General features: G+C 36.2%; 1 protein-coding gene across 1 annotated transcript in view; it reads left to right on the plus strand.

Annotated features, from left to right (window-relative positions):
* LOC144435392 (transient receptor potential cation channel subfamily M member 8-like) overlaps positions 1 to 25,481 on the plus strand; it is a 103,016-nt gene extending 77,535 nt beyond the window's left edge. The window contains exons 4-27 of the mRNA XM_078123988.1: positions 428 to 597; positions 1,243 to 1,456; positions 2,513 to 2,549; positions 3,892 to 4,002; positions 4,406 to 4,467; positions 4,848 to 4,884; positions 6,081 to 6,200; positions 7,172 to 7,209; positions 7,880 to 8,042; positions 9,122 to 9,260; positions 10,377 to 10,446; positions 10,781 to 10,878; positions 11,304 to 11,438; positions 12,334 to 12,435; positions 13,109 to 13,196; positions 14,001 to 14,111; positions 14,500 to 14,599; positions 14,715 to 15,006; positions 15,771 to 15,914; positions 21,630 to 21,884; positions 22,313 to 22,493; positions 23,593 to 23,722; positions 24,371 to 24,615; positions 25,273 to 25,481. Coding sequence (XP_077980114.1) covers positions 428 to 597; positions 1,243 to 1,456; positions 2,513 to 2,549; positions 3,892 to 4,002; positions 4,406 to 4,467; positions 4,848 to 4,884; positions 6,081 to 6,200; positions 7,172 to 7,209; positions 7,880 to 8,042; positions 9,122 to 9,260; positions 10,377 to 10,446; positions 10,781 to 10,878; positions 11,304 to 11,438; positions 12,334 to 12,435; positions 13,109 to 13,196; positions 14,001 to 14,111; positions 14,500 to 14,599; positions 14,715 to 15,006; positions 15,771 to 15,914; positions 21,630 to 21,884; positions 22,313 to 22,493; positions 23,593 to 23,722; positions 24,371 to 24,615; positions 25,273 to 25,382 — 3,152 coding nt within the window. The 3' untranslated portion in view covers positions 25,383 to 25,481. The remainder of the gene's footprint in view (positions 1 to 427; positions 598 to 1,242; positions 1,457 to 2,512; positions 2,550 to 3,891; positions 4,003 to 4,405; positions 4,468 to 4,847; positions 4,885 to 6,080; positions 6,201 to 7,171; positions 7,210 to 7,879; positions 8,043 to 9,121; positions 9,261 to 10,376; positions 10,447 to 10,780; positions 10,879 to 11,303; positions 11,439 to 12,333; positions 12,436 to 13,108; positions 13,197 to 14,000; positions 14,112 to 14,499; positions 14,600 to 14,714; positions 15,007 to 15,770; positions 15,915 to 21,629; positions 21,885 to 22,312; positions 22,494 to 23,592; positions 23,723 to 24,370; positions 24,616 to 25,272) is intronic.
* The last annotated feature ends 2,039 nt before the right edge of the window (positions 25,482 to 27,520 follow it).

Genomic DNA, 27,520 nt, shown 5'->3' on the forward strand with positions numbered 1-27,520 from the left:
ATGTATATGTATGTATATGTATGTGTGACTCAGCAGACTGTTTGTGTATGTATTTAGTTTAATTGCTTTTGTGTATGTGGATGACTTAATTGTAGCCAAAACATTTCAAAATCGAAGACTGGTTGCCATGGTCTTAGTGGGGAATTTTAGAGTGTTTAGTTGGTAACTACAGGGGAGACCCAATTGATAGTACCAAGAATATAGAACTACATGTACCTAACGTTATAATCATTTTATTGAATACTTACAACAGTTATTGTCTGAAATAATGTAGTTAGTTCGAAAAATTATTAGCAGTATAAAACTAAACAGAAATGTACTAAATTAAGAAGTGCCAAGGTGTCAATAGAATTTTACAACTTTGCATATATACTTTGTACACAAGTTTCCTGAAGGACTAATTCTTAATTTTTGGTTACACATGTAGGTGCCTTGATTGTTACCAATGGTATCTACCATGGTATAACCGAGATGATGTGTGACATTCTAGATGAACTGAAGACACAGCAAGACGGATTCTGTCTACAGAAAGATATACACATGATTGCAATAGTTCCAGAGACCCAAATAGCTGATTGGAAACCACAGTACAAATTGGTGTGTTTTAGTTTTCACTCTCACATTCATATTATAGTGTATGTTGCTGAATGTTCATTGACTCTGCATGGGTTCATAGTATCAATTAAATAATTTCTACTCACCACTTCAAAAAATTTCTTGGCAGTGAATCCCAAATTTTCATATTATTTGTCATATATAATTATTTTGTCCATTTTCACTTTTTATAGGGCAAGTGTATAACTGTAGCCATTTATGTTTGATGATGTAAATCAAGCTTGTTAGGGAGTCTAACTGTATTGATATCCCTAAACTTCAAGCCCTGACCAAATTATAACTCCCTTATAGCTTGTTTGTAAGATTTGATGGGCTAAATTTCCATTTTTGTACAGCCAGTCCACTCTTGATGTTTTAAAAGGCAAGAATTTAGCAACCCAGCTAACAGAAGGGGAAATCTTGTAAAACTTGAACAAAATTTCCATACCTTGTAGCATAGATGGCTTATTTTATACGTTTTGGTCAGACTCAAGGAATACAAAATGTATAAGGTTGGGTGAGCTTCACGAGAAACGTAGCAAGATATCAGGTGCGCCAATCTCAATTTAATTGTCGAAAGTTCTTTCCGAAGTGACAAGTTATCTTACTGCATAAATACATGTTACTTTATTACTGTACTTTCCACAGGATAATAAAAACCAACGACTTTTAACTTACATACATCCGACCAGTCCAGTCGTAGGCACCAAGGGCCCTCTAGAGGTAAAACACCATAATTATTGTATCCTGGTTGAGGGTGATACAAAGCAGTCGGAACAGAATATCCTGAAAGCTTCTGAGATAGCTGTTAGCCTCTTCACTCATTTCAAGAACACCTACTCTAATAGCTTATCCAAGTATGGTAAGACATCCCGTGTGATCTTCATTCAAGTTTTCTCTTCATTCATGGAGAAATCTTTGGGAAGACATATCTATAGGACCTTTGTCTTTTCAATGAAAAGTCCAGTCAGACTTATTTCTACCTTTGGTACACTTGTAATGATTACTGCTATCAACTTACAGTAAAAGTCCAGTCAGACTTATTTCTACTTTTAGTACACTTGTATTGATTACTACTATCAACTTAAAGTAAAAGTCCAGTCAGACTTATTTCTACTTTTAGTACACTTGTATTGATTACTACTATCAACTTACAGTAAAAGTCCAGTCAGACTTATTTCTACTTTTAGTACACTTGTATTGATTACTAGTACACTTGTATTGATTACTACTATCAACTTAAAGTAAAAGTTCAGTCAGACTTATTTCTGCCTTTAGTACACTTGTATTGATTACTACTATCAACTTTCATATGATTTTGGATGATGAAATAGCACCTCAGTAACTTACTGAAACTTTAAATCTTGTAGAGACCTTAAGTACTGTACTTGACATGTATTCAGCAGTGTGGGAATTTCCTGCAAGGGTTTATGGGAAACCCTCTGGGATGATCGACATAACAAATACTTGAAATATACTAAGAATATATGTACTAAAGATGGAAAGATGTTTAAGTCTGACTAGACTTTCCTTTAAAATTTTGGATCAATAAATAAATAAATAAAACAAACCACCGGAACATATTTTGCATAGTTGAATGTAGAGCACATATGAAAGAAAACTGGATTTGTCTTTTGAAATATTGAATCTGTAGTCATCTAAGCTCACTAACTAGCATTTAAATCACCAGAGTTAGCAAAATGTTACAATTTGAATCCTACAATGATCTTAGATTACTAACATCATGAATCTTGTCAGTCTCAATGCTATATGGATTACTAAAATAGGGTTATTCTTTTTTGTAGTGGACTAACATAATTTTCTAGCTCTGCCACACAACTGTTTTTTCACACCCAACTTTCAACCCTATTCCAACATGTGCCTTAATTGTATTTACAAAAATAAAATTTCTTTCCAGTGCCTAAAAGTGGAAATGAAGAAAGAGAATTCAGTTGGTGAGTTTATTTTCATCAGTCCAGCGAACACTTCATTGCATACAGTCCCAAACACTTCATTGCACACTATCCCAAACACTTCATTGCATACTGTCCCAAACACTTCATTACATACTGTCCCAAACACTTCATTGCATACTGTCCCAAACACTTCATTGCATACCGTCCCAAACACTTCATTACATACTGTCCCAAACACTTCATTGCATACTGTCCCAAACACTTCATTGCATACTGTCCCAAACACTTCATTGCATACTGTCCCAAACACTTCATTGCATACTGTCCCAAACACTTCATTGCATACTGTCCCAAACACTTCATTGCATACTGTCCCAAACACTTCATTGCATACTGTCCCAAACACTTCATTGCATACTGTCCCAAACACTTCATTGCATACTGTCCCAAACACTTCATTGCATACTGTCCCAAACACTTCATTGCATACTGTCCCAAACACTTCATTGCATACTGTCCCAAACACTTCATTGCATACTGTCCCAAACACTTCATTGCATACTGTCCCAAACACTTCATTGCATACCGTCCCAAACACTTCATTGCATACCGTCCCAAACACTTCATTGCATACTGTCCCAAACACTTCATTGCACACCGTCCCAAACACTTCATTACATACTGTCCCAAACACTTCATTGCATACTGTCCCAAACACTTCATTGCATACCGTCCCAAACACTTCATTGCATACCGTCCCAAACACTTCATTGCATACTGTCCCAAACACTTCATTGCACACCGTCCCAAACACTTCATTGCATACTGTCCCAAACACTTCATTGCATACTGTCCCAAACACTTCATTGTATACTATAATGTAAACATGTCATTGCATACTGTGTTTTGCTAGCCCCAAGAGGCACAGCCCAGAGGGGGGGGGGGGGGGGGGGGGGGGCTTATATGTCGAGTCACATCTATGCATGTGTGCATGTATCGCCCTCATGTCTCTAGCATACATCAACTGATTTTAACTAAACCTCAGTGGTACAAAGGTAACATACATTGTACTATGTGAGACATGCACATCACTCTGGTTTGCAACTGAATCAAATATCACTGAATGGCAGCCATATTTGTAGTTAAATTTCACAATGTGCATCATAATTTTTGAGGTGTGATACGTAGGACTCCATATTATCAAAGATGAGCATTCTTTTAAGACCTTGACTTCTTCAAGGTCAAATAGGCAAAATTAGTTTATCTTCCTATTTTTTTTTATAATTCAAACCATTTAAGATGATATTGTAATCATGAGTGTACAAATTGTCATTGTCATGTCTGTAATAATTATGTGGTTTATTGTTTTCACTAACTGTAGGTGCTGTGATGAATGCGGGGACCGTATTGTTGGATCTGGTTTCCATTGTCATGCATGTGGTGACTATGATTTATGTTTAGTGTGTAAAGGAGAGGAGAAGTGGTTGCCTGGGTAAGTTTTACATTCTACTCAAAAGGAAAGATAGATACATTGTAGATAGATAGATATACAGATGGACAGAGACAGAGGGACAGAGACAGACAGACAGACAGACAGACAGCTAGACTAACTTTTCAGAGAGTGTGATCTTATGTGATTTTGAAAATACCAGTGTTTAATAAATTTGACAGAAAAATGGACTGATTTGGTACTCGTACACTCCTGCCAGTGTTTTTATAGGGTTTGGGAACCAGTTGTATAAGGGGGGGTTGGGGGGGGCTGTTAGAGTTTGCTCTTTGAAGGTTTCAGTCCTTTGTTCTTTAGAGTTTGATATTGATTGAATGCTATCTACCTTGGGTTTGGCCTGTTAATGTGTTGTTGATAATTGTTTTGTATGATGTATTTCTCTATACAGACATATGGAGAATATTGATAAGCACAGGGATCAAATTATGAAATTTGATACATGGAACACAGGTTTGCAAAATTTCTAACATTGCTACTGTCAGTTTTAATGGCTAGAATGCAAGGCTTGATTGGTTGGTTGGTTGGTTGATTGATTGATTGATTGATTGATTGATTTGATTTTATATGGCAAATATAGCTATGTGACAGTAATTCATTAAAAAATTCAAATATGAGTACCCAAATACCTTAAACCTGTTTTATCCTTTGAGGGGTTCTTCACAGTGAGAACTTATTATAACCACTTTAGTGATGTTGGTATACTGCATTTTATTCACGAAAATCTAAATATGTGATTTAGTCATACAATTTTTGATAAAAAAAGTATAATGAAACAAAATGACATATTTTCACCAAATTTATCGAGTTTTGGATGATTCTTTTATTTCCAGGACATTATGCACCCAGTGAGAACAGCAAAGGATCATGGTAAGAAAATGAAATTGTTCTCTTCAATATGAGCCATGCAATGATAAAAAGACTGAGAGGGCAGTCGTTTTCCTGATCTCATTTTGAATGGGATATTTAATATACACTTGGCGTTTTCCTTTGTATTTGGTAAAGATGATTATTTGTATAATCAAACTATGAAATTGAAAAAATAAAATGTAAAATTTTGAAAATTTCTAAAAGAACAGACGCCAGAGTTTTGATATTTGTTATGGAGAAGGTTATGTGAGTATCTCAAGTGTATTTCTGTTCATGTAGTACACTCTATGAGTATTCATTGTTTCACACAATTATTGAAAATAGATGATTAATTCAAAAAGTGGAATTATTTCAAGAAGAGCAGAGCAGAATTAGCTTTGATATTTAGTGTATAGATAACAGACGATGATGTCAGCACCTCAAAATTAATGATTATGGAAATGTTCAAGACAAGAATTGACATTTAATGTAGACTGTACCTTAAAAATAAACTGGTTAAACTTTTGCTGTGACTTTGGTCAATAAAAGTTTCACATATTCTCAGTTAAAATCATTAAAAAAAATGGGGTTACCATGCAATTTTTTATAATAGAGGTCAAATGATATCAAAATTTAGTCATGGTCAAATACTGTGACAAGTCTATTGCAAAATAACAAAAACTGTGTTCAGGAAATAACTTAAGATGTTCATTATACAAGTTATTGTGAATTCATGCTTACAGCATGTTATTGAAAATGTGAAATTTAGAGTTGAAAATTTCAAAAAAGAATAGACAGCAGAGCTTTGATATTTGGTATGTAGACAGTTGATGTAATCACATCCAATGTGTAAATTCCAGCTTTTTGTTACCACTGTTGACTTATCAGCTTTATAGGACCTTGTTACAAGGTCAGTTGTTCTCTTAGCAGTGACTGTCTCCTACTCCATGGTCATAGTACAACTGTTAGACAGTAAAGTGTTGCGCCAGTCCATTTCTAGTTTATCATTCTAAAGTTACTATATTTTACAGTCTTATAGATTCTTGGAACCATGAATAATATACTCAGCATTAAAATTGTTAAATCTATCATTCAAGTAAAACAACAACTTCACTGTGTCAAATGATCAGCTATGATATATCATAAGTGTATAATGTTACATTCAGTATTCTGGTGAACACATCTTTTCCATAGTGTCCCTTGTTATTTTCCAACAGGAGGTGTACAGCCTGTGGACTCCATATTTGGGATGAGATTTATTGGTGTGACAAAGGGAAAGTGTGCAAAGATGATGTCCATTGTGGAGAGTGTGACAAATGGAGAAAATATCAATCAAAGTAAGGGAGAATTTGATGAAAGCCCATATTGACAGTAACAATATTAACTCTGCTGTACTACATTTACAAAAAAAATTCATGATAACATGTTGAGCTCATACCATGGTGGTACCTAATATGTCCGATATATACATTTGTATATTAGCCTCTACACTGATGATGAGGCAAAGCTCGAAACGTCTGTAATAACTTGATTTTCAAGGACTGAATTAATACCACATTACGTCCAATACCTATCGTCACTAACTTTCAAACAATTAAACTTTAACAAAATGTTCCAAACCAATGATATATAATTTTTGTTGTTGCTTTCAACTGTTCACTTTTAATAATAGTCATGTTATTAGTCCCCGCCGGATGAAGTCCGAGACGGGGACTTATGGATTGGGTTCTGTCCGTCCGTCCGTCCGTGCGTGCATCTGTCTGTCTAGAGCCGTTTCTTGGAGATGCCTGGACAGATTTTTTTTCAAACTTGGTACAGGGGCAACATACTATGGCATACAAATGCACGTGAATTTGTTTCATGATACGATCCAATATGGCTGCCTGACAGCCATTTTTTTTTCAAATTTTCCATGTCCAAAGCCGTAACTCAGACATGCTTTACAGATCTCATTCAAAGTTGGTATTAGGGCAGTGTTCTATGACATACATGTACATGTTCATATCTATTTTTGTCTTGATACAATCCAATATGGCTGCCTGGCAGCAATTTTGTTGGTGCAGTTTTCATGTCCAAAGCCATAACTCAGACATGCTTGAACAGCACCCCCCCCCCCCCCCCAGTTCCTTAAAACCCATTCATAGCGAGGACTATGTCATTTCTCAATGACTTTTTGATATCAATGTCATGAATGCAATTTGCATTCACTGACCAACACTCACTTCAAGCTGGGGAGATACATGTAGTAGAATCTGTAATGACAGGGGTTGAATGTCTTACTGTGCATTTTTTCACTATTTTTCTCCAGACACACGGGGAAGAACAAAGAGAAACTTTCTCCAAGTGGTAAGTATACATCGAGTCATATTTGAAAATGTATTTTGTCAGATAAATTAAAAGTTTTGTTACAGTATTATTTTTACTTTCTTATCTACTCATTATTATTTAATGATATAAACTAAGTTGTTACATTTCCTATAAATATACATTGTTTCAATGATTCTGACAGTGAACAGTTTATGACTCAAAAGTAAGCAAATAGTAGAAAAAAGAGAGTGTTCAATAGAAGACAGTACATTAAAAGTATTATCTATAAAATAAAATAAACTCAACTTGCCAAATTATCAGCTCTAATCGAAATGTCAAATTATCGGCTCTGTATTATGTGCAGTTATTCAGTCAGTGCTTCATTATCACTTGCTATGACACAATTTGCTCTTTGCAATAACTTTTAGTACAGTACATATAATTTGGTGAAGTATTTTATTCATATATTCAATATCATTGTTTCATTGTATCTAGCATAATTTTATTTTTTTAAATTAATACATTCGGAAAAAAAATGGGAACCAAAGTGACATTTGAGACTTCGCCAAAACTGCAGGTTAGTGAGGCATGATACAAAATGTATATCAAGGGTCCATTGTAAAAGCCTTAGGCCATATGCATTCACATTACATTGTTATTCATTTTCATGTTCTTTTTTTTGTGTGTGTTATTTATCTTAATTTGACAGACAACAAACCTGTGGCAGTGACATGGTTTTTACTGCAGGGTGGTAAGGTGGAACTCAAGGCTGGTAGTGAAGCTATGGAAAAGGGAGTATGTATGCTAACAACTTATATGGATGGTGGAAGAACAGCAGAAATGGCAGCTTTTGTCTGCACACAGGTAGCTCAGTAAGTATAAGTACCAACATGCAAACGTTTGATGATATAACTCGTACCATCTCTAGTTTGAATTTTATGAACCAGATCAGCAAAGATGTTGGAACCATATTACACCTGTCAGTTATAGAGGCAATATCGTACAGTAGATGATCTTACCTCAGATACATGTAGGAGAGTTAATTTGTTTATCTTGAAGATGAATTGCATCATTGCACACATGAGAAGTCAACCTCCACTGACCCCTATGTGTCGACCAATAGAAATCTGTCCAGCTCATTTGGTACAATTATTTAATACGTTGAACTTCGTGAAGTAAATTTCTTACTGAGAGCTCTTGAACAATGGCTTTTGACTCCTTTCCAAACATACTGATGGGCTAAAAGTACATGTTTGCAACATTGTTACATATCAAACTATTGTATTGTCTCCTAATTGACAATTTTGATGCTGTCAATAATCAAACCAACCAATCAATGGTTGAATTCTAAGTCGGTTAGAGGTTGATAAGAGGGAGAGACCTTGATGGATAACTTTGTCTCTACTTCGACCCACCTAAACTTATTTATGAAGATCTGAGATTCTCTTATTAAAATCTAACATATACAAATTGAAGACATTCAATTTCAGGAGAATTCAGACTACCATAGGTGTCCTTAATATGAGAGGATTTTAAGACACCTAGTTAGTTCTCACACAGACACCAAAGAGTCAGTGAACTGACAGGAGGGCTGAGGTATGGCTGCTGATCATATGACAATACAATAAGCCCTGAACAAATTGTGTAAATTGTGTTTTCATAAAAGAGCACTTCAGTAGTGATAGGCATTTTTTTGATGACTGCTAAAACAGTACAATGAGGAAAACATAAAAAATGATTGGTAGCTTAACTTGTGCCTAAAATGTCTTTATGCTGCAGTACTCAGCTTTTGTGGTTCTCCCTTCCGGCCACAAAACGACCTGTGAACAGCACTTCTAGTGGCCAAACCATGAAATCTTTAATCTCTCTCGATATACCAGCATATTGGTCAATAATACATAATACAGTGCAGAAATATTATTAACCATGTAGCCATGAAATCTGTTTTTAGAGGTGGCGAAGTCTCTGACAACGTGATTAAGAGTATAGTTACAAGTACTTTGGATACACACTATAGAGGTGTCTTAGATGATGCAAGTGAATATGAGGAATGCTTGAAGAAAATGGTCGAGGAAGCCAAAAACACTGAGGTGAGCAAACTAGGCAGTTTTGACAGTGTTATTATAATTCAATTGCTTTCATTGATGATTATGATAAGTCATCTTTATTTAGACTGATACATCATATATATCAACAATATTCACTCTGAGTCAATAGTGTGCCTATCATGTTGTACAAATAGTGGTATTTGGTCGATCATTACTATACTCTAGTGCTTTCCATAGCAATCTCAACTCAAGATCTCTCTTTACATCTAGCTCGGTGAAGTCCTGAGATGAAATTTCACATTCAATAGAAGCCAGCCACACAGTTATTAACACCATGTGGTGTCTTTGTTAATCAATCACAGAATTCTGCCCAATCACATGATAAGTAAGTGTTTATTGGGGCAGTTGTATAATGTCCCAAATGTATTTGTCAGCTCAGGATGCTACTTATACACCATGTACATCATTCTAACAGTTGGAGGGTTTACTCATTTGCAAGATCAAGTTTTGGTTCATGATTTCTCAATGAGCTAGACAGTGGTGAAGAGATGATTGATACCATGGATAATCTAAACTAGTTGATAACTGATAACTGAAGGAAGTCAACATAACATTGACCCCTACTACAATGGATTATATAAAACAACAGTGGATGAATATCACACTATATGTTCATTCAATAATACAAAAGGAAAAGACGCATCTCAATAGAATTCATAGCCAAACCAAATTATAATAAGTTTACAATACTGATGAGAACAAATGACTCGTAACTTCTTATTTCTTTATGTAAATTTGTATTCACTGCATTCAAACAACGAGAGACACTTATAAATGGATTTATTTGATTTTCAATGTACTAGGCCTATATGACTTTTACTTTTTCGTATTTGTATTTGTATTCATAGCCAAACCAAATTTTAATAAGTTTAAGTTTACAATACTGATGAGAACAAATGACTCATAACTTCTTATTTCTTTATGTAGATTTGTATTCACTGCATTCAAACAACGAGAGACACTTATAAATGGATTTATTTGATTTTCAATGTACTAGGCCTATATGACTTTTACTTTTTCATATTTGTATTTGTTTTTATACAATGGTCGGAGATCTGAAAACGCAATAAACATAACTGATTCATTTACCTCATGTAGGTAATAACGTGTGGAATTGATGTGAATGAAGATGGTCTAAGCAATATCATCTCAGGAGCCATTCTCAAAGGTAATGTGTTAAAGGTCACATTATGACCTTGTTACGGTATCATCATTGTTATCAAATTTTGTTTTATGCTGCCCAGTACAATGTATATTGAAGAAGTATAGGGCCATTGATGTGATGTCATTGATCTCTGCCAGGAGTAATACTTGTAAATTTAAAGTATGTCGAGCACAATATGGAAAAATGCTATAATTTAAGATTAGCATTATATTATATATAGTATTTATTTTACCCAAAAGCACAAATGAACATTACAGATACACATACATATTATCATTATTTACTTCATGAACATTAAATATAACTTCACATTGCGAATTCCTACATGTATTTTCAGCTGCTGGAGACTCATCCCAAGCTAAATTACAATTGGCAATAGCTGAAGGTAACCTACAAGAAGCACAAGACATACTAGCCAGCAATGTCAACAGGCAGGTTGGTTGTCATGTCAACACTTTTATTTTGTTATGTCTGAAAATAATCAATCTATTTTAATAATACCATTAGTACATTTTTTCCATAAATCATTTAATAGACTATAGTTTTTGCTACATCTACCCCACACCAGTAATGGCTGCTATGATAATTAGAACCAAACACCTAGAGAGCCTGCCATCCTTGGTGCCTGTAGGACAACTTGATTGAATTGTCATAGAGGGAGAGACAGACAGACAGATAGCTTTGGAGATCAAATCATACCTTTTAAAGATTTCGTGAATGACACAAATTTTAGTGTTCAGTTACATAGAATTAGGAATCATTTCTTTAAATGGTTATTGTATATGCAAATATTTTCCTGTCATTTCAGCTGTACCATATACATTCACTTTTTGTATTCTCATATTATCTTTTTATGACAGAGTGTACTTTATCATGATGTTATGATGTCAGCTATTGTTCTCAACAAGTATACTTTTCTTAACCTTTTTCTGGAAAATGGAATGCCACTGCAACCCTTTTGTAACAAACAAATGCTAGGAAATCTATATCGATGTGTAAGTTATGAAATTTCAGATCTATAATTTTTCATTTTTCCAAACATAACAAGGACTTTTAATTGTCTTTTGGGAAGTTAGACATAAAAATGGTTTGATTCAGCAAAACTCTTCTAGAAATTTCTTCTGCCTATACTTAGTAATTTTCCTAGTTTAGTGCAATTCTGCTAACTTTCAAAAATGACCACTGATCACATATAACACCAACATAACTGTTGAGAGCTTGCCTGAGCTGCACGCCATATTCATCTTTGGCTTTTGTTTCAAGTGCAGATCCGAGGTCTTACAGTCCATTTCAAGTTAACATTAACCAGCTCTGTTTGATACAACCACACAGAAACCAATAGGAAACTGCATATGCTACTCTTTAAGATAGCAAGATTGAATGAATGCAGTTTCTTGCTATATTTTGACTAAAATGAAATGAACTAAAGTACACCACATGCAAATGCAGACATCAAAACGTTGGCACCTGTGTGTCTTCATCTATAGTTGCAATACATTGAAATGGTTTATTTCATAATAGAAAAAATATAGCAAGTAATTGCAATCTTTCTATCTTAGTGTACAATATGCAGTTTGTTATTAGTTTCTACATGGCTGTATCAAACAGAGCTACTGAGCTGCACTATACAATGTACATCTAGTTTACTCATGGCAGAAGTTTGATGGTTTCTATGACAGTGCAACAGTTCCATATCATGTCAGTCTCAATCGACTGGAAACCATTATCAATACTGTAATTTTGATAACAGTGACAGACATGTACAGACAAATGCACATCAAGCAGAACAGAATGATATTAGGAAAACTGCCAGTCCAGGTATATAAGATTAGTCTATATATAATTTATTAATTTTACAATCTGTTCTTTCAAATTCAATTTTTTGGACAGGTACTGTTTTACGAAGACATTCTGAAAACTAAAAGTAATAGTTGCCTTCAGCTTGTGAAGCATATTACTCGGGCTGATAAGAAAGACAGACATGACTATCTGGTGAGTTTGATAAATATTTAGTTAAAGTGGTAGGCTTCGCAGTTCTAATAAGCTATAGTGTTCATCTTGTTTTAGGATCACCGGTCAATAAGGGAAAATGAGTGTATTTTGCAAAGGTGACAAAAATGGCAGATGATCAATCAATCAATTAATCAATCAAATTTCTGTAGTGCTGATTTCCAAAGCAATGTTCTGTTCAGCAGCACTGAATGGCTAAAGCACACCATATGCTTTGGTGAACAAATAAGTTTTCAGTTTTGTTTTGAAATAATCCAGGCTAGAGGCTTGGTGAATGTCAAGTGGCAAAGAGTTCCATAGGGGGCGACATATGAGAATGAACGGCCTCCATAGGTGACTTTTCTGCAATTTGTTGTTGCAAGAAAATTCTTGTTCAAAAATCAGTACAAATGTTCTTAGCAACTAAGACCATACACATAGCATCAGTCAAATGTAAGTGTGTTCCATGAACAAAGGTAACGCTTGATATTGACAGCATTCAGAACTAAAAACAGTAACATAGCAACTATAATCATGTTCATAGCAACAAGCAAATAATATATTCTTTGATATTCAAATCCACCATGAGAACACTTATATTTGTCTGTAAGTGTACATGTTTTGATTTATTTTTGGTTATATTTTTTTCTCTTTACTGTCACCTTCACTTATGTAGAAGCAAGCCAAGCATCAAGAGAAACTTTTAGAAGTCATCTCTGACCTGATTGAATCTCTGACAGGAGGAATCTTCCAGCCAGATTATCGTACGTTCAGTGTACACGTAGATCAAGGAGTGGACAGGATGTTAACTCTAGGGTCTATAGTGTATAGTATTATAACTTAGTTATTAATTCTGTATGGAATGTTGGATTATAAACATCATAGCCCAGGACTCATGATGTGTTATATCATAGAGCATTTAGATAAACTCTAAGGCTATAAAACATAGTATTATTAAAGGTGGACCTCAAAGACAAATTTCCCTGAAAATGAAAGTGCTTTTATTCTCTCCAAATTTTGTCATATGAAAGCTTAAGCTTGTAAATATATAGCCCTATTGATATGATGTTGGGTTTCCACGCTATTTTGTTTTCGAGGAAATTGTCAATCTTTTATTTTCCACATAAAGTTAACACATAAGCAGCCATATTGGATGCCTAAATGTCAGCCTTAATTTAAAAATTTTTTTATGGTAACCCCAGATTTTTTAATCGATTTTAGATGAGAATTCCAGGTTGAAGCACCATATATTTTGTTAATATTTAAGTTTATAGATAAGTTAACATATAAGTTTACATATTATAATTGTCAACATTTTAAAGAGTAGTCATACACATATCTGTTGCTTGTGAATCAATTTATACATTCAAATTCTTTTAGTAGTCACGCACACATGCACACAGTATGCACACATACATACACACGCGTGCATGCATGTGCACATACCGGTACACACACACACTAATGCAATTATGCATACAAGAAGTTATAGAGAAATGAAGCGATGATCATTCCTAGATAAACATGTATTCAGCATTTTGTCATATTATGTAATAATTGTCTTTCAGATGAGGACGATACCTATGAATACTCGGAAAAAGATCTCTATGTGTGGGCTTTACTGTGTGGTCGAATTGAAATGGCAAAAGTGATATGGACCAAAGCCTCAAATCATATTGGTGAGCATACAGATTTTTGGGCTACCTCCATGCTTCATGTTTGTTTAATTGCCTCAATGTACTGGGATATATTGAACTATAGACCAGAGACTTCTTGACTCAACATACTGGTAAATTACATTGTCAAGCCAGACAGGGCTTAACAAGCAAATTGTAAACTAATAACCCTCTTCAGCTCATGTCCACATAAAAGATAATGGCTGTGGCAGGATTAGGGTGGAAAGGGAACAATATCTTGAAAATTCATATTGTTTGATAAATAGTATGATGCTAAATTAGGTCAATTACGTTAGGTTCATGTACTTTGACACTTTGCCACAGAGTTGGTCGGCATCAATCAGAACTTAGGCTGAATTGACACATGTATAATGAGACTTGTTTATTTCAGCGTTGGCACTGTTGGGGTCCAAGATTTTAAGATGTCTTAAGTTCAGAGCTAGAGATATTGAAGAAAGCTATCTAGTAGAATCTCTCAGAAAAGGAGAAAGGTATGGATTTATGAATCTTTTATACATGTATATCTAAAAATGTATCAATTAAAAAAAGTGAATATATATAATTTTTATTAACTTATTAACATGCCATGAATTGTTTCTACCCCAGAGAACTAGCTGAAATGGCCAAATCCAGCATACAAGAGTGTTATATGGATAATAAGAAGAAATCTCATCGTCTTCTTGTGGCGCCCATAGACTACCTCCATGCTTCATGTTCATTTAATTGCCTCAAACTTGCCTGGGCCTTTGATATGAAGGAGTTTATGGCCAAGAGTTGCTGTCAGACAAAGCTAACTAGTATGTGGCATGGCAAGGACAGAATATGTGCCATGAGCCCCATATTTGAGAAGACTGAGAAGTTTCTGTTTGCACCAAGAATACAGTTTATGTGGAACATTGTAAGTGTGTAATCTTGAACCAACTCTTGCTTCTTCTGGACTCATTTGTGTACAACCATATATCTGCTAGCTTTTTTTTCATTCGTGTACAACCATATATCTGCTAGCTTTTTTTTTGAAAAAAGAATGCAAAAAGATAGCTGTGCCAGGCAGACAAATAAGAAGATCAAGTAGTTCACTGCAGTTCAGCAGAGTAATTAAATATGGGATACACACAAAAAGTCCCCAAACAAGGGTCAACCTTTCATCTGAAAATTCCTTAATCATGGGGGTCGATAATATGGGAAATGTTAGATATAGAAAATGCTTCACAACATTAGATCGGAGGTAAATAACTGGATGAATATGATTGAAAATCCCTAAGAATTCGTCTGTTTTTGGATAATACATGGGTAGAAGTTTTGAATATGAATAATTATGTGTTCTGTATGGAAACAGTGTAGCTATTACATCAGTTACCCAGCATTGAATGCTTTACACAGAGTTCAACTTGCCAATTCGAGATTATCGGTATGTCAATGAACTTGTATGAAAATTTGGGGAGTATTCCCCTGGGGTTTTATACATGGATTTTAACCACAAGTATAGGCATGTAGATCCAGTCATGGTGGTTGAATTGTATAAGTGACAAGCACAGAATCTGCAGGTTGTCAATTTATTAGCCTCTCTGCTTTCAACTTGTTTCAGAATCATTCTAAGTCCTTTGGTAATTAAGATTTTGTCCCAGCTAACATTTTCTGTCTTCCATTTGGTTGTCTCACCAGCTCACAATGATCATGCTGTTAATAATGTTGACAACATTTGTTCTGACTGACCTGCATCCATTTGGGATGAGAAACGCCCCCAGTGTCCTGGAAATAATTGTTACTGTGTGGGTATTTCTTCTCACAATTGAAGAATTGCGAATGGTAAGTTAGAAAACTTCTGAAATGTCTCCCTATAGAACTACTCTAAGTTGTAGATGTTTATAAGTCTTAAAGGAGAACAGTAGTTTAGGATTTTTGAGTAATGAAGGATGAATGAGCAATGAAGGATCCATTTTCAGTGACCTTGCTATATGTATATCTCTAAAATATAGAAATTGTCAAAGCTTGCTCAGAAGAATTTTACACTGGGGTGAGGCATCATGAGTAAGTAACAATGATAGGGGCTTCTCTTCTCTTGAAACCTTGCCCATACAATGTTGAGACCAACTGTAGAGATCTTATCATTGTCCCAGACTTTAATACCAATCATAGTTATTCCACATGATACACTGCACATCGGGTCTCTTTCATATCAGATTTGTCAATTTGCATAGGTCTATTTTAGAGAAGTTGTGTGCTGTAGGGTTGGTTAAAAATGACTTTTCTCAGAAAAACCAGCCGTACTTTCTGTTCCATAGTAATTGTAGCTTAAATTTGCGTCTAATCTCTTATCTAATCTATTCTAATCTAATCTAATCTCTTACATTTATGTAACAATTCGCTTTTCTCCTCTGGCTCCGTTACAGTTCTAATGAGGCGAATTGTCAATAGTTCTCTCAAATACCCTGTGTTCGATCACTCTCCCACTCGTTGGTCGTTCAAAGTCACTCGCACATATCAAACAACAGGGCCGAAGCCGTCATAACAGGTATTATCTCTGAAAGGGTAGCGTCTCCAACTTAGCGTGTTAAAGTCCGTGACACGATCACACACATTCGAATAGATGCAAATACAAAGAAATAAGGTATACTGACTTTACTACAGCATGACTAGCAACAGATCTGCTTGTTTCGTACGTCGGCCAGTGTACAATCTCGGCTAGGAGTCTTCGATGCACACGGACGTCGGTACTGGTTGCTGACGAGAGAGGATGCGTCGCAGGGTAGCAGAGTCTCCCTTGTAGATCTAGGTGTCCCGTTGTGTCAGGTAGCAGGATGAGTTCAGGTGCGAGCCAACGAAACAAAGGATTACCCCTCTTAATATACTATATTCTCCATGAATATACAATTTGATATACACAGACATATAGATATTATTGGCCAGTCCCTGGACAATTTATGCATAACCACTAACAATTATAACTTTAATTGGGTTAACTTCTTAGGAATGCATGAATGTATGAATTAATTAAAACAAAGGAGAAATACATAGTTTTGTCATGCTAACCAAACAAACTTTGGGAAGTGATGGAAGTCAACTTCCTCTTACGTAATAAGTGTTTAAGGTGAACAAATACAAAGGGGTAAATGACCTCAACTTTACTACCATACCAATCCAGATACAAACTGTTGAATTTAGCGTTTCGCTACACTGCCCCCAACGATCAGATGAGACCGTCCCGGCTCATCTCTACTATTACGCTCTGCATCGTCTCTCTGATCGGCAATCCAACAAGCAATCTGTAAAAATACAACTCAACAAAAAAAAACTAAACACGTTAGTACAGATTAAAATCCACAAATAGAACAGAATACTGAGATGAAGTAATGTGTTAAGGAAACAGGTACGTGTCCAATATTTGAGGTAGGCAGTGTTTTGGTTTGGCAGTGATGAATATCAATTATTGACTGGAATGCTTTGGGTAGTGTTTTTGAATACTTATTGCAGCAATATCAATTCGGCCTATGTCTTGAACCTTCGGAGTGAATAAATTTCTAACTCTGGGTAGACATCTCATTTGCCTGTAAATTACTACAATACTGAGTATATTAGAACATGTTTGCAAATTATATCAACTATAACTATCTTATTCGACTTTTGCCTTTAGCACTTTTCCCTAAGTACTCTCAACCTTGGCAGCCAAATAATATCAGGATAGACTTATGCTGACATATCAAAATTTGCTTGGTAACAGATAAAATGTGAACTTGTAGTCAATGTGTTGTGACAGAGAAATTTTGGGTAATTGATTTGTTTAGCAGAGTTCACTCGTACGATACATATCATGGTCCACATGTCTCTAGCTTGACAAATTATATCTGGAGATAGTAACGGTAAAAGTTTCGGGTTGTGATGAGATAACAGGAAAGGTTATGATTCACCAAAAACAGAATCCTATAGTATAAATTTGTTGCACTCCTAATGTGCAATTTAGAACACTAATGATAATAAACTGGAAATTATCTATTGAATACAAATAAACGTTCACTGCGTCATTGTTATAAATCGTTCTTCAGGTCCATTGTCGAGGTCCAGATTTACGGGTCAATATTAAGTTCATGGTCGTTGTATCAGTCAGTCTCTTCTCCATCTTCCATGTTGAGATATAGTGGTGAAGTTGTCCAACGATGTCTTCAAAGTTGGATGTTTTGAGGATACGAAGTCTTCTACAATGTGATGTTAAGATACGAAGTCTTCTACGATGTGATGTTAAGATACGAAGTCTTCTACGATGTGATGTTCATTTTATTCCTGGCGTTGTTCTGATACAACAGACTATTGTCTTATCTAGTGCCACTCATGATTTCGTGGCTGTACCCAGTCTCCATATTTATCAGGTGGTCGTCTTCTTTTAGGTCTAGTGTTAGCAAATGGTGTTGTTGTTGTTACATTTGCTATGTTGACAGTTTGTGATGGTGATCTACCTTTGGTTTGTGGTAGCTTGTTCGTTCGTCGTCTTCTCGACTTTTTCTTGTTGTTACCAGCATAGGGTGTCCATTTGCCTTTATTCATATTGGTAGTCTCCGGTTTGTTGTTATTGACAGGTGTAGTGTCAGTACCAGAGCTCTGTGTGATGAAGGGTGTAGTCTTCTTGTTGCAAAATGTCACAGTTCCTCTCGGTGTGTGCAGATATCCCTTGCTAACAATCGGGTCCATAGAGTTTGCCTGCATGAGATCTAAGCCGATGATTCCATCTTCTCTGAGTTCGGCTACAAGAAATGGAAAGTTAGTAACGGTCTCACCAATACGAATTGTCAGATTAGCTATTCCATACACTTTCATCATTGCATAGTTGGCTAATCTCACTCTTGCACTGTACGGTTTTAGATCCGGTCGTTTGTCTACAGGTAGTCGCTGGTAAGTTTGATAGGATATAAGTGATACTGCTGCACCTGTGTCTATCAGCATCGGAACTGGTTGTCGGTTAACAGTAGCCATTATGTAGGGCGCTTGTTTCTTGTTGGTGCCAATAGCAGGTACTGTAGGTATCACAGCATTATTGTTGACTGTCTCCTCCTGTACACTGACTGAAGTATTCTCACTGTTTTGTGCTTCCTCCACCATTGTGTTGCAATTGGTGTTGGTATCCTTCTGTTGTTGGTTGTCTGATAGTCCGATCGTCATTACGGTTGACTGTGTGTTACCTTCTACCAGTGTAGGACAGTCTCTTCTGATATGACCAGGCTGTCTGCATTGGTAACATTCAATTGTTTTCGGTCTCCCCACCATCTGTTGTACCTGTTGTCTAAACTGGTCAATTAAGTCTAACATCTGTTGTGGGATAGACTGCCCATGCGTGTTGTGGTTTCTCAGATCTCTTCCTCTCACCTGCTGGATTGTTTCCATCTCTTCCTCCTCATCAGAATCCTCAAGCGCCAGTGCCCTGACAAATCTCTGCGGCCGAAAAGACTGGGTTCGCTGGGCTTCTGATTCCAAGAATGCTTCAGTGTGAAGTCCCGCACAGACAGCATCATCTAGGGTCAACCCTGCTGTATGATGAATTTGCATTCGTATCGTGCTGTCCTCAATGGCTCCTATAAAGTGTTGTCGGGCCACACTGTCGATTGCCGCCCTATCTAGTTGTGGGAACGCCAGCTCAGTCAGTTCTAAAATTGCTTGAGCTAAGTCAGGCAAGGACTCATTTTTCCCTCTCTTCCTGGTTGTTAGTTGTGCCTTGAAGGTCTCTGCTTTCCTAGAGGTACCATATCTCCTTTCTAGTAATTGAACCAGTTCCTCATAGCAAATGTAAGTGGGGTCTGTCAACTGATTTAGTGGTTTCTTCGCTCGGCCCTGGAGTAATGTTGCTAATATCCACCCTTTCTCCTCATATGACCAGTCATTAGCTCTTGCACAAGTCTCGAAGTGGATCCGGTAATCCCGCCAAGCTTCTCTCCCATCATATTTGTCTGGAGGGAAGGCGGGTTTTTGTAGTCTTCGGCCTCTAAGTTGTTGGGGCCGTATGTCTCTAGGGGGTGGGTGCTGTCCTTGGTCCTTGGGTCTCCCAGGTTGTGTTAGCTGGTTACCAGGTGTTGGTCCTCTCTGGTCCGGACGTCCATACCTGTAGTTGTAGTCTCTTCGGTCATAGTCATTCCAGCCCTGATGATAATAGTCATGTTTAGGTTGATCAGATTTATACCATCGGCCATGATGCCATCCCTGTAGGGTTGGGGGTAATGGTTCAACGTGTCTCCTTCCGTGTTGTGTCTGTCCAGTAGGCTGGTTAAAGTGATTGTTGAAGTCTGACTGGTGGGTATTCCAACCATTGCTACCTGAGGGCGCTGTTTCCATTGGTCCCACTCTCAGGTCATAGTTCGACTCTGTGTTTTCCCTTCTCCGTTGTTGTTGTTTATAGTCACCTTGTCTTGGTTGGTAGTAGGCAGCTTGTTGTTTGCTGTATGGTTGTGGTGGCTCCCACTCAGGTTGGTGTCCTCTTGTTGGTAGTCTTCCACTTGTACTAGGGGCATATCCATTGTCAAACTGGTCATAGTTACTATTTCTGAAGTGTTCGCCAAAGGCTGCTGTCGCTGGCCATCCGCTTTGCCAGTCGTTGGTGTCACTCGTGTAATTGTATCCAGGATTACCACTAGCAAAAGCCATTTGTTCTATCGTATTCTATCCCAAACGCTTGCCACCAATGTAACAATTCGCTTTTCTCCTCTGGCTCCGTTACAGTTCTAACGAGGCGAATTGTCAATAGTTCTCTCAAATACCCTGTGTTCGATCACTCTCCCACTCGTTGGTCGTTCAAAGTCACTCGCACATATCAAACAACAGGGCCGAAGCCGTCATAACAGGTATTATCTCTGAAAGGGTAGCGTCTCCAACTTAGCGTGTTAAAGTCCGTGACACGATCACACACATTCGAATAGATGCAAATACAAAGAAATAAGGTATACTGACTTTACTACAGCATGACTAGCAACAGATCTGCTTGTTTCGTACGTCGGCCAGTGTACAATCTCGGCTAGGAGTCTTCGATGCACACGGACGTCGGTACTGGTTGCTGACGAGAGAGGATGCGTCGCAGGGTAGCAGAGTCTCCCTTGTAGATCTAGGTGTCCCGTTGTGTCAGGTAGCAGGATGAGTTCAGGTGCGAGCCAACGAAACAAAGGATTACCCCTCTTAATATACTATATTCTCCATGAATATACAATTTGATATACACAGACATATAGATATTATTGGCCAGTCCCTGGACAATTTATGCATAACCACTAACAATTATAACTTTAATTGGGTTAACTTCTTAGGAATGCATGAATGTATGAATTAATTAAAACAAAGGAGAAATACATAGTTTTGTCATGCTAACCAAACAGACTTTGGGAAGTGATGGAAGTCAACTTCCTCTTACGTAATAAGTGTTTAAGGTGAACAAATACAAAGGGGTAAATGACCTCAACTTTACTACCATACCAATCCAGATACAAACTGTTGAATTTAGCGTTTCGCTACATTTATATGCAATCTCTGAAAAGTTAGTTCTTTCCTTTGTAGATCTCCTATGTGGACCGTGTTGGCATGTGCAGAAAGGTGAAAAGCCTGCTACTTAGACAGTGGAATATCATCAAAGCCTGTATGCTGTCTCTCTTCTGGTTATCCTTCATCCTTCGGTTTGTGATACCGCCGGATTACTTTGTCTTTGTGAGAATCATGTACAGTCTGACACTGTTGGCCTTCTACTTGAACTTGTTACCGTTGGGTTTTGCCAATGATCAGCTTGGACCTAAACTTATCATGATCAAAGGAATGGTGAGCATAGCTTTGTTGTGGTCAATTCAATTCATGCCAAAACTGTATTTGTGTGACATACATGTACATATATTTTCATCTTTCTATATATGCATAGATGTAAAGACAACATGTTTCAGATGTGCTGACTCATTCCAGAAAAAAAAGAGTAATAATAATACATTTATTACCATTGAAATCTGGGTCACCAGTTACTACCCTATGAAACGTACTGTTGTCAAAGAAGTGTAAAGAAAGAAAAAGCACAGCCACATTTCCCAAACTGATGTTTACAACCAGGATATTAGTAGATCTAGAAGACTAATGCTGTAAAGGTAATAACAGATAGACAGAGGAACTAACAATTGACCATTAATCATGCAGTTACATGTACAAGACCAACAGAAAAATATATCACCATTAACCAGTATGTCTTATCTCTTGTGTAGGTCAAAGAACTTCTGATATTCATGACCATACTAGTGATTTTCATGCTGGCATTTGGTACAGCATACGAGGCCCTGATACACCCCAACAGTCCGAGAAATTTCATCTTGTTTGGTCATATCCTGTACAGATCCTATTTCCAGCTACTTGGTGATATGCTGACTGATGATATTGAACTCAAAGGTAAAACACATGTGACTTCATGTTAAGTGATTGATACATTCTTGATGAAGAAACGTTTTGAGGATGGGGGTGGGGGATGGGGGGGGGGGGGTCCACATGTTTGCAGTATTATTTGCAGATGCTGCTGATTAAAGTGAACTAAATTAAATTAAAACCAATAGACGAATGTCTACAAATGCTGTGTTTTGGGTGATAAATATTCTTACCATTATGTGTTAAAGTGTTCTGTTAGGTGAACTGTGAGTTTATGAATCATTATGTAATTCGGCCATTGAATACAGTCACCTCTGTACAGCACCAACGCTTGTAGTAACACCTGATCTGTGCTTGGAATTTTACCAAACAACAGCTAATGGATGATTGTGCGCAGTCCCTATGAAACACAGCTCCAGCAGCCCTCAGTTATGTGATGTACACGTCACTTTTAAAAGTTAAAGACCGAGGGTGTAGCAACTAGACAATACAGCACTCTGTAACTAGTATTTTTGTGGATAAAAGCAGTAACCAGAGTACAGAAAATTTTTGTTGTTAGGTAGAGTCATAGAAAAGTTACTCTTCAGATTAGGATTAAAATCTTGTTGCGAAAATAATGGTTGTTTTGCAAAGTTATTATAAAAGTTGGTCCAGAACAAAAGAGTGATCCCATGCATGTAGCCCTCATTATGATAGACTAATGTTATGACCAGGGATTGAAACATAGCCCTTTAAACAACCCCCTTCTGTATGTCCAAACCTCTGGTTAGTTTGAATAAACCCATCCTCAATAAACCCAGCCTTCGCTGAGTGTTTTCATACCCAGACTGTCATGGTAAAGAGATGAACAAGCTAACTTAAATTTCAACCACCAACACAGCTTATAGCTAGAGATATAATTTACATGTAAAAAAAAACTTTTGATGACACATCCTTGGCACTGATAGGTGTAATGTAATGATTTAGAAGAAAGTTCTTTTTGTATCTGTAACATTTTTTTATGTGGGTAAATGAAAACGGTGACGCAAGTCAAAGCTAAGTCACTGAAGTGAGTTAATCAAATATGCCATTTATGTTTTAAAATTTGAATTCTATGATTGCCATATCTTTTACTTGTATTTAACAGGTGTTAACTCTACATGTGTAAAGCCATATGATCCTGCCTGTGTTTTGGAGACATTTCTTCCAATCTTGACAGCAATTTATGTCCTGATAGCCAATATTCTGTTACTCAATCTGCTCATTGCTGTATTTGGGTATGTAAATTTCTGTTATTTGGTACATGGAAATTTGGGCTTTGAAATAAAAAAAAACAACTGATTTGTTCAGTAGATGACTGAACAAAGTTCAGTGATTATATGAGAATTTCAGTTGAAACCATGTGACATTGTGTGTGTGTGTGTATGTGTGTGTGTGAATATGTGCACATGCGTGTGTATGTGCACGCGTCTGTGCATGCATTAATGTGTGTGTGTGCATGCATAATAAGTTGTACCAGTAACTACTTGACTATATTGTATTGTTTTTGGCTAAGAAACCATACATTGTCATTGGACATGTGCAATCCAACGAAAGGAATATTTAGTAATATCACATTTCAAACTTTTTAGAACTTTATTGTTTGGAGTGTTATTCCTAAACAAGAGAATAATGAAAGCTCTTCTGTGCAATCCTTCATCTTATGTTCATAAATTCAACTTCATACCTAGATACTTGGTCAAAGCTTTGATCAACTACTAGCATTTCTTGGTACAAAATGAAGTTAAATTTATGAACAGAAACTAATGAATTTTCAATGACAACTGTGTATGTTTATTTCATTATTTTCTATTGACATTTTTTAAAATTATTTTGTAGAAAACGTTCTCATTCATTCATTCCTTATTATGGTTTCCTTTACATAGTTTCTACATCGAAGACATTCAAAAGAGATCCAAGGTAGTCTGGTCTTTTTATCGCTATGGTTTGATTAAAGAGTACCACAACAAGGCGCCATTCTTTCCCCTTGGATGTCCTTTCTATTGGATTTATTTGATGTGCAAACAGTGTGTCTGTTGTCTGAGACCGTGCATCTGCTGTGGCAAAACATGTAGCTGTGACAAAAACAGAAGCCGGAATATCTTCAGTGGAAAAGACTTGTCAGATGAAGGTAGATGGCAAACATTATTGTATAATAGGAAAAATGAAGGCTATTGAAATATTTCATCATGAATGCCAGAACAGGGTTTTGAGTGAGTTTTGGTGTGGGTGATCTAATCAGAAAAGTAGGTGGGGGATGGGTGAGGATGAGGGGGTAGCCAGCTGTTGACCAGCAAGTGAAACAGCGATTTATATATCACTGCTAACATGTATTAAAATTATGGTATAATATTGCAGTGTATTCTGTCTGTCTGCCTGTGTCTGTCTGTCTGTCTGTCTGTCTGTCTGTCTGTCTGTCAGTGTATGTGTATATGTGTATGTGTGTATGTTCGTGTGTGTGTGTGTGTGTGTGTGTGTGTGTGTGTGTGTGTGTGTTGACCCTCATATCTCTGGCATGTACCATTGTTGATTGTTGATTTCTTGACAAGTTTATGAAACCCAAAATTGCTATTACTTGTTCAAAGTTTGGAGAGAATTTAAGGTCCCCAAGACACAATCTACCTCAGAGGCCCACTAGGTGTGAAAACTGTTGATTAGTAGAACTAAAGAAAAAGGTTATGTAGGACAAAAGAATGATCCCATGTAATCCTTATTAAGATAACACTGTGATGATTTGGGATTGAAACTGAGCCCTTTAAAATTATTTACTTGTTTTTCCTGTCCACAGAAATATTCGAAGTAGAGGACTTTGAACACAGCATCGTCACACTGAATCGTGACAAATTGACATCTATAAAGATCGAAGAAGAGGAGGAAGCAGAAGATGATGATGAATAATTAGTTATAAACTTTGACATACATACACACTTCATAGTGTTAGGAATTGGTGCTTTCTCTGCTGTGTGCATAAATGATGATGACTCAAACATTGTATTTGTATGAACAATGTTTAATAGTGTGAAAACTTTAAAACTTCAGAGGCAGAGGATACAATAACCTCTTAGGTAGGCTTGACAAGGGTGTAGCAGAGTCAAAACACTGTGCCTTTTACCTGAACACATTTTTTAACTTTTGATTTTAAAGTTAAACATTGGTCAGTATTATTCAAAGGAGACTTTGACAATTTATTCTTGTTTTATGTAAGTTACAATTTTTTTCCCAATATTTATAGTAGTATAGTTCTATCATTATTACATACATAAACTCTATTGGCAGCTGCTTTTTAAACTTTCCAGAGTTTTTACTAACCGTTTTACACATTTGTGTTTTTAGCTCAGTGTACTTGGTAAGATAGATATAGGTTGTAATGTGAATGCGTTATTCCTATGTGCTTACACTGTATGGTATGCTTCCTGGGGAGTTGAGGAAGTACAGTGGACCATGGCGCCGCTGTAGAGATCCATGCCAGGGTTAATAATTGTAAGCACCTTAAGATCTCTGGAGAACAGATATGTTTAACACTTTTATTATTATCATGTAGGAGATTCCCATCAAATTTACAGCACAGGATAGAAAATCTACACAAGAGTTTGTTTATACTAAATGTCTTATTTCTATAATTACTGTGGTTCTTTCAATAGTCTGTAAGTGTGTTATGCCATACCTATAATATGTATTTGTGTGTGCGCCGCATGTGTGTGTGTGTGTTTGTTTATGTGTGTGTGTTTGTATGTGTATATATGTATGTATGTATGTATGTATGTATGTATGTATGTATGTATGTATGTATGTATGTATGTGTGTGTGTATGTATGTGTATGTGTGTTTGTGTGTATGTATGTATGTATGTATGTAGGTATGTGTGTGTATATGTATGCATGCATGTATGTATGGGTGTGTGTGTGTGTGTGTATGTGTGTGTGTGTTACTAAAGTGTGTGTACATGTCTGTACAAGTGTGTAGAACTTAAGGTATTCTCACATACTACTGTTAATAGAGTAGAGAGGTGATTTTAAATGACAAGAAAGTTAATTTTGAGGTTTAATATAATTGTGTTAAGACAGTCTAGTCAGCATTTTAACATCAAGAAATGAAAGAAAATCAGCAATTGTTCTTATCTGAATATTATTCCTGTAACTGTTTTAACATGCATAATAAATTGTTCTGATATGAATGTATACAACAGTTATAATTGTAAAATACTCCATTGCATAGACATTGTGAGTTCAATGAATTGGGACCAAATTTTCACCTCAAATAATCACATCTGACAACTTTGTACAATCACAAAGACAGATTTTAATATCATATACCATTCAACTAAAATTTAAAACATATATTTTCATATTACGTACTTGATTAGTTGTGAAAATTTAGAAATACATTGGATGTTCTTAAAAGATGTGAAATTGTACTGATATATAGTCCTATGAAATTGTTTCATTTTAGGAATATCAACAATGTATTTTCTAAGTAATTCTCTTACCATGATATGTATCATTTAATCAGAAAGGGTAAATAAAAGTAATTTTCAATTGATTTTTTTTCTGTTCCGTTTTATTCTGTTCTGTTCTACTCTGGTCAGTTTTTTTCTGTGTCTTTTTTCCATGATATTAGATGCTGATAAAACGGGGAAAAATTAATTGTGTGTTTCCGATAACATATGGCCTCAGAAAATAGAGTACGTAGGTCGGGATTTTATCTTATTTTATTTTATCTTTTTAATAGTTTTTTTTTATTTTTGAGCCCAAAACAAACAAAATGTCGGTTAGAATACCTCTTCTGTGATACTTTGATGAAATATGTACAGACATCGCTGGGGAAAGAAAACAGACGTGCTTGAAAGTCAAGAAAACAAAGAATTTCTTATCGTTTGTGAAATAGCGCCAACAACGACGGTTCTTGGGCTACTTTTGTTTTGAATTAATACATTACATCATTGAATCGCTCTGACAAAAACGTTATCGTAAGGGTTAGATATTTGGAAGTCAAGAATTTTGTTGTATCAATTTTACATTTTCATGACTTACGTTGTC

The sequence above is a fragment of the Glandiceps talaboti genome, chromosome 5 (genome assembly GCF_964340395.1).
Source record: "Glandiceps talaboti chromosome 5, keGlaTala1.1, whole genome shotgun sequence".
Classification (NCBI taxonomy): Eukaryota; Metazoa; Hemichordata; class Enteropneusta; family Spengelidae; genus Glandiceps; species Glandiceps talaboti.